Genomic DNA, 8,493 nt, shown 5'->3' with positions numbered 1-8,493 from the left:
CATCAAAATTCGTACACTCATTAGAAAGTTAAGAGGTAAGACACACTATCCAACTATCCAATTGAGAACGATCTCCCTTTTTTAAAGTCAATTAATGAAGATATATATTTATTAATAATAGTAATTTCATGTATTTTTAATGATTGATTCAATGATTTCAAAAAAGTTCACAATTCGATTGTATTTTAATGTGTTATATAAATATTTGTATTTTTTTAAAGATAGCGAGCGGGTTTGCTGAAGAAAGCGTGTTTCAAATTAAGTCCTTATTAAGCTTTTTTTTTGCTTTTCATTTTTTGAAATCGGTTATTTCGAACGTAATTTTTTTTTTATTATTCTTACTACAAATCGAATATACTTTCCGCTTTTTCACATTATCTCCTGAGATCGTTGTTTAGCGACAAGACCGCCTGTTGTACATTTATTTTTGTAAATTGTTTTATAAATTGTAAACTTCTTTTTATATGTACAATATAGAGTAAATTATTATCATTATTATGTGACTGGATGTCACTCCGCCCGCTTAATACATACACATATTATAATCAATACTTATATAAATAATATAGTAAATTTATTTATACTTACATATATAAATATAAGCGGGTGGAGGAATACGCCCGGCAGCGAGATCAAACGGCCGGGGGCTACGGCTGTAGGCTGAGAAACCGGCGGACAATCCTAGCTGAGTCAAATAACACCGCCTTCTGCATCCTGGCTGCGAGTGAACCGTCCCAGATCTTATTATTATTATAGAAATACAGATGTACTTTAGAATAAAATGATACAAAGTGACATTAACCGCAAAGCTATTGCTAAATTAGCGTTCCCTTTCAGGCTAAATTGGATCAGAAGATTTGTTACAAGATATATGAATATGGACGAAAAGTATTGATAAAGTATTTCATGTCTAAAAAAAGTATTCCGATATTATGAAAGCGGGAGAGGATTTAGTTGGCCGTATATTAAAAAAAAAGATGTTTAATTGTGAATACGACGACATATAGTTGCCTGCTAAAAGTCTGGTTTGAATGACGGTTGTCGAATATAATATAGCCTGACCAGGAATTTTCCACCCATGGTGAGGCCTGGAGCCGGACCCCCCCTCGTCGTCAAGGCGAAGGGCCACGGGTATGTGGCGGCGGTTCGGGGAGGGGTGGCTTTCGTCGGAGTCTATTTCTCCCCGAACCGTGACCTGGCGGCTCTGGAACGGTTTCTCGACGTTCTGGGGCCGCTGGTGGGGCAGCTAGCTCCACTTCATGTGTTCGTAGCCGGCGACCTCAACGCCAAGTCCACGGCTTGGGGTAACCCGGTTACGAACCCAAAAGGGAGGGAGGTGGAGGAGTGGGCTCTTGCTGCCGGACTGTCCCTGCTCAATGTTGGGGCAGTCCAGACGTGCATGCGTTGGTCGGGAGGTTCCGTGGTTGACGTCACGTTCGCCACGCCAGCCATCGCACGCAGAGTGGAGGGGTGGAGGGTGGAGACGGAGGTGGAGACTCTCTCGGACCATCGATATATAAGGTTCGAGGTGTCTCCAGCTCCCGTACGTCCGGCGTTAATGTCGTCATCAACGTCGTCCAGTGGGCGTAGTCAGTTTCCGCGTTGGGCACTCTCCAAGCTCAATCGGGAACTGGCTGAGGAGGCCGCAATCATCGGCCGCTGGAGTCTTCCGCCGCTTATGGAGTTTGGGGTGGATGAGGCGGCTAACCGGCTCTGCGACGCATTTACTGCTGTCTGCAGAGCGGCCATGCCACTCGCGAAGCGTCCACCCCTGCGGCGAGCGCTCTATTGGTGGTCGGCCGAGATAACCGGTCTCCGGGCCGCCTGCAACGGGGCCAGGAGGCAATATACTCGGAGCAGGCGGAGACGCCCCCAGGACGTGGACAGGGACGACAGGCTGCGCAGGATCTACGTGGAGAAAAGGAAGATCCTGCAGCAGGCCATATGCCGAGCCAAGGAAGAGGCCTGGCTGGAGCTAGTTGGGGGTCTGGAGAGAGACCCCTGGGGCCGACCGTATAATTGAGCGCGAAACAAGCTCCGCGCCCATTCGGCCCCCATCAGCGAAACGCTCCAGCCGGAGCAACTCGGGAGGATCGTCGGGGAACTCTTTCCCGACGAACCCGAGGGTTTCGTGCCCCCCAGGATGGCTCGGCAGACGCCGGACGAGGAGGAGGGTGTTCCCCCACCCGTCACAGAGGCTGAAATGGAGGCGGCGTTGTCCCGCCTTCGGAGTAAGAAGAGGGCGCCGGGTCCAGACGGGGTGCACGGGAGAGTACTTGCGATCGCTCTCGGGCACCTCGGCAACAGCCTCCGGGAACTTTTTGACCGCTGCCTGCGGTCTGGTCAGTTCCCGGGGGTCTGGAAGGAGGGTCGGCTCTGCCTACTTCCTAAGGCAGGGCGGACCCCGGACTCGGCTTCGTCGGTGCGACCGGTGGTGTTGCTGAACGAAGCTGGGAAACTCTTGGAGAGAATAGTGGGTTCCCGGCTCGTTCAGCACCTGGAGGAAGGCTCGGGACCCGGACTATCAGAATCTCAATTCGGGTTTCGAGCACGCCGGTCGACAATCGATGCCCTCAAACGCCTGCGGGTGGTGACGGGTGAGGCGGAACATGGGAGGGAGGTGGTGGTCGCGGTGTCGTTGGACATCGCGAACGCCTTCAACAGCCTCCCGCACGCAGTGATACGGGAGGCACTGAAATTCTTCGGAGTGCCTCCGTATCTAGGGAGGCTGTTGGAGGCGTACCTCTCCGATCGGAAAGTAGGCCTCGAGAATCGGTCGGGGTCCGTGGAGTGGCGGCGAGTCGGCTGTGGTGTCCCGCAAGGATCGGTGCTGGGCCCGATCTTGTGGGACATTGGTTACGACTGGGTCCTGCGAGGCCGTCTCCTCCCCGGGATGGGTGTCATCTGCTATGCGGATGACACCCTCGTTTACTCTCGGGGACGAGACTACAAGGAGGCGGCGCGGCTGGCCGAGGTCGGACTCGACCTCGTGATCAGCCGCATAAAGAGTTTGGGGCTTCGGGTCAGAATTGACAAGACCGAAGCCCTCCTCTTCCGCGGGACCGGACGTAAGGGACCCCCACCGGGGGCTACCCTGCAGATCGGAGAGGGGAGGGTCAGGATGAGCTCCCAAATCAAATATCTGGGACTCATCCTTGACGGAGGGTGGACCTTCGGCCCACACTTCGCTGTGGTGGGACCGAAGGTCGTGAAGGTGGCGAGTGCACTGGGCAGACTCCTCCCGAACCTTGGAGGACCCAGCGCCGCCTGCAGGCAGCTATATTCCGGAGTCTGCCGGAGTATGGCGACGTACGGTGCCCCGGTTTGGGCGGATCGCCTCACTGCGAGGAATAAGGCCGCGCTGCGGTCTGCGCAGAGGATCATCGCGGTGAGGGTGATCCGGGGGTACCGTACGGTATCGTGGGCTGCAGCTACTGCTCTAGCCGGCGATCCCCCGTGGGAACTCGTGGCGGAGGTCCTTGCCGAGACCTACTCATACGTCTCGGGTAGGAGGGCTCTCGGTGAGAACCCCACGTTGGACGGGATCCTACGGGTGCGCCGGATGGGGCAAGAAGCACTAATGCGGAGGTGGGGGGAGGACCTGGCGGAGCAGCCGTATGGCACACGCGTAACGGCTGCCTTGCGCCCGGTCCTTGAGCGGTGGATGCGCCGTAAGCGCAAACCCCTCACCTTCCGTCTGACGCAGGTTCTCACCGGGCACGGCTGCTTTGGTGAATACTTGTGTCGGACGGCCCAAAGGGAGCCGACGACTGAATGTCACGATTGTGGCGCAGCGGTGGACTCTGCCCAGCACACCCTCGAGGTGTGCCCGAGATGGGCGGCGCTACGTCGCGATCTGACGACAGTCCTCGGAGGGGACTTGTCACTGCCGAGCGTTATCACCGCGATGCTCGGCGACGACGAGTCCTGGAAGGCGATGGTCTCCTTCTGCGAGACAGTAATGTCCCAGAAGGAGAACGACGAGCGGATGAGAGAGGGGGCCGCCGACGAGGCCTCCGTCCGCAGGCGACGAACGGGGGTGCGTAGGAGGCGCTACTTAATGCGTTTCCAGTAACGCCCCTGTGCCCATGTCGGGCCGGGATGGGAACCCGGTCCTGCTAGACATGGCGTCGTCGGGATTGTTCAGAGGTGAGCCGGACAGTCCCATGGAGGAGAAGTCTGGTCTTTTCGCCGAGGCCAGCCTGTCGCTGGAGGGATCCTGTTGCCTGCAGATCCGGGACCCTCCAATTAAAGCGGCTGAAGGCTCCCGCAGGGGTTTTGGTCGGTAGTGCACCCCCAAGTGCTAAGCCGACATACGGTCTAGGAATGCCTACCCGGGCATCCTGGATATCACCCGTAAATGGGTTACCCTGCGATATCAAAAAAAAAAAAAAAAAAAAAAAGGAATTTTCCACCCAACTCCTTCGCGATTTATGTTTAACATACTATAAAGTAGTAAAACAATTATTATCCACTAGTAAATGGGTACAGCGATCATTTCAATATCGCTTTTCTGCTAAGCAAATGGGTATAGAGGTCATTTCAATATAGTTTTATTAACACAATCTGTCATTTGAATACTGAATAATAATCTGAAATCTAAATGGAGTTGATTTGTCTCTAGCCTTTCTAATACTGTATGCTCTCAGTAGTGCTGACTATCAATGGTCGTCTCGGAGCATGCTTTATCTTTGTACATACGTATGTATCAATTTGGTATCTCTTTGACATAGTCATTTTGCCTTTCATGTCGTTCACTTCAACAAATTCCATTGATTTCTCTTGATACGAGCTTTAAAGGCTATATAGGTTATTAATTACAGCGGTTTAGGTAATATGGCATATTAATAAAATGTATTAGTATCAGATATTTATGTGAAATATATCCGCCAGCCCGCATTGGAGCAGCGTGGTGGATTTAGCTTCTATACCTCTCCTACATGGAGAAAAATGCCTATGTCCGGCAGTGAAATATTACAGGCTGAATAGAATGTAAAATAATTAAGACTGCTTGTGCATTTTAACTATTACGAAAAGTAATAGAATCATCAATTAATCTAATTAAGAAACATTTACAGTTAATTACCTATATTTTTTTGTCACTTTTAGTATATTTTGAGTTTTTATTGTTTAAAAGTTCTGGTAAAAACCTGCATAAAATTACTGTCTACAATTTACGTTAAATAATTTCATTTATATTTTTATATTTTTGCTATTGGTAAACTAGCCTATTTTAATAACATGTTTATTTACAGTTCGTACCTTTCATTACATATCTCTTCATTGTTCTATGCAAAACTACAAAGCAACAAAGATATTGCCTCATTAAAGGCAAGTAAGAAAGGTGTGGTGTCACGTAACTTACATCAAGTAACTTGTTACCCTTATTAAACGTTACGTACTAAGAACAAAACAATATGTTATAAATCGTCTGATGAAAATATAAATCTTAGAAGCTTTATAAAAATAAATGCAGAAAAATCTCTATATTTATAGATATTATATTTATTTTGTATTTAATTTAGAATATACTAGCGACCCGCCCCGGCTTCGCACGGGTGCAATGCTGATATAAATATACTACAGAATATCTTTATTTATAGTGTAGCTTATAGCATGGTTATTAACATAATAACAACAACATTCCAATATGCGACGTTACATTACACGTTGTTACAGAATGCGTTGAAGAAATAAAGGTTCACTACTCGTTCCTGGTAGGTTAGCATGATGATATGTAGCCTATATGTTGACCCGACTTCTTAATAATATTCGTGTAAAATTTGAAGTAAATCCATGCAGTACTTTTTGAGTTTATTCCGGACATACATACAGACAAACAGACAAAAATTCTAAAAACTATATTTTTGACTTCGGTATCGATTGTAGATCACACCCCAAGTATTCTTTTAAAAAAATATTCAATGTACAGTTTTGACTTTCCTACCATTTTATTATATGTATATCTATAATATAAAAATGAGTCGCTGAATGTGTTGCTAAGCGCAAAACTCGAGAACGGTTGGACCGATTTCGCTAATTCTTTTTTTTAAATATTCCTTGAAGTACGAAGATGGTTCTTACGGAGAAAAAAATTCAAAAAAAAATTTAAAATTTCCTGAAAGAGTCTAAAAACAACACTTTTCTATACTCCCATACAAAAGATTTGTGATAATACTTAAAAGTCAATTTGAAATTTAATACCATACGATAAAGTTTGTCAGCTAGTATATAATAAAATATTAAGTTTATTTTTTCATAAGATTTGAAATGACCTCTTATCTTCCATCACAACAGAAAAGAGGTTTCGATAATAATACCACTTATGTCTAAGCTTATACTTAGCTAGGTTTGTTAAATTGGTTTTTAATTTTTTTCTTTTTTTCCCAAATTTTTAATTTTGTTTTATTGGATTTTATATCTTATAAAACCTTAACCTTGTTTCTTAAGTCATTAAAAAGGTTTTGTATTAAATCTTACAATTTATTATCAGTGAATAAAAAACTTCGAAGTTTAACATAATATTTCTAATTAGCAATAAAAATTGTAGAAATAATATTTTTATAAAGACAGTCAAATGGTTTTCAATAACAAAATTTTATATCAATTTTACGTCGAAGCCCAATAGTCGTCTACGATCGACGTAGCACCGTAGCCACAGCTTAGCTTGACCACTTAAACCGATACGGGTTTTGTAGCGTCGTAGCTACTGCTACGAACACATCAGTCCAACTAATTCCGGCACTCAACGTTGTGTGCGTTTTCTTGTAAATATTTCGATTTGATTTGTGTGATATTGAAGCAACAGTCGTCGTCCGAATTACATAGGTATATTCTTTATTCTGCGATTCATTTAAAACATAACTTTAAAAATTGTTAATTTGCACGGATTTACTATAATGATAAAAAAAATAGAATAACAAAAATGTTATATACAATAAACATTACTATAAAATCTTAGCTGTGTGATTAGACAATAAAGAACGTAGCCACCCCCTCTCTTCCCGTGGGAGTCGTAAGAGGCGACTAAGGGATAACACAGTTCCACTACCACCTTGGAAATTAAAAAGCCGACTGATGGCGGGATATGGGCAATACACATGGGTTGAACTTGTGGAGACATATGTCCAGTAGTGGACTGCGATAGGCTGAAATGCTGATGATGATGATAAAAGCACAATTATTAACCACCCTTGAAAATATACTAAAAAGTAGTTTAACTATTTCGTTTACTATTTTTAATTTTTAAAATCAATTTTAATGTGTGAGTAATAGACAAGTAAATTATCATTTGTTTAGTATATTTTATAATTTCGTTAGAAGAGTTATATACATGGCTTATAGCTTCTTCAAATGGATATTTCATCGCGCTATTTTTCTCAGAGAGCAGTGAAGAATTATAAGTAGAATTCTAGAACAAATCCTAAATGCATTTGCATTTTATAAATTTATTCATGCTAAAATTATTTTAGCTTTCGTGAATTATACATTATTGTTATAAATTGAGTATAGTTGCAGGTACTAATACATTTTCATTGCTGTAAATAGTAATTTCTTGATTTTGTTAATTATTTTTATGTCATTGGTAATCGATAAGGATATTAAACTAAAGAATCGACGTAGTACAGTTAAAACTAACAATATTTCTGGAAAATAAATAGCTAACATAAGCGTTTGGATTTAAAAGTAGTATTTTGATAATAATAAAAACCTTAAACCTTAAAACTGAACCAAAAAGCAACCGGTATTGTTAGTTAAATAAGTACTCCAAGTGTACTTAAAAATATGTATAGATACGCTTCAGCCTGTAATATCCCACTGTTGGGCATAGGCCTCTTTCCCCATGTAGGAGAAGGATCAGAGCTTAATCCACCACGCTGCTCCAATGCGGGTTGGCGGATATATTCCCTACTATGAGTAACGATCGCTATCAGGTGTACATGATAACAACCGGGACCGACGGCTTAACGTGCTCTCCGAGGCACGGTGGGGAGACCCACAAGGACTGCACAAACACCCAGACCATGGCAAACACCTGTATGGCCAATACAAATGTTTGTCATGTGCGGGGATCAAACCCGCAACCGCCAGCGCAACCGGCACAATCTATAGCTGTGACCGTTGCGCCAACGCGGCGTCGCCGAAATATGTATAGATATTATATATAAATTTTTTTTTAATGGGATATTTATCTGTGGACTTATTTTACTGCCAGTAAAGAGAATATCTGCCAAAGAAAAGAAGGAAACTTTATCAGCAGTTAAATTTTAAATAAACAGTTGTAGCTTAAATTTAAAATAATCGTAAATTAATTTTAACTAGTGTACAGGTAATTATCATAGTTGAGGCATTTGTTACTGTCGTATACGTTTCCTGAACCCCGGAAATAATGTTTTATACAGCTAAAGACTATTGTGAAACGCTTATTTCATTACATCTTAACATTAGGCACAGACATTTTAATCATTTTCCAACATAATGCGAAGTACATTG

General features: G+C 43.8%; 1 protein-coding gene across 1 annotated transcript; it reads left to right on the top strand.

Annotated features, from left to right (window-relative positions):
* The first annotated feature begins 1,078 nt into the window (after positions 1 to 1,078).
* Positions 1,079 to 2,023, top strand: LOC123670453. Its single transcript, XM_045603947.1, has one exon. It carries the CDS (start codon positions 1,079 to 1,081, stop codon positions 2,021 to 2,023), a length of 945 nt encoding a protein of 314 aa, XP_045459903.1.
* The last annotated feature ends 6,470 nt before the right edge of the window (positions 2,024 to 8,493 follow it).

Source organism: Melitaea cinxia, chromosome 4 (genome assembly GCF_905220565.1).
Source record: "Melitaea cinxia chromosome 4, ilMelCinx1.1, whole genome shotgun sequence".
NCBI classification, from domain to species: domain Eukaryota; kingdom Metazoa; phylum Arthropoda; class Insecta; order Lepidoptera; family Nymphalidae; genus Melitaea; species Melitaea cinxia.
The sequence above is the reverse complement of the archived record's forward strand: the minus strand, read 5'-3'. Positions and strand labels throughout refer to the sequence as shown.

Excerpts from the sequence above, each read along its gene's own strand:
- LOC123670453 (XM_045603947.1), top strand. The coding sequence starts at position 1,079 with ATGGTGAGGCCTGGAGCCGGACCCCCCCTCGTCGTCAAGGCGAAGGGC.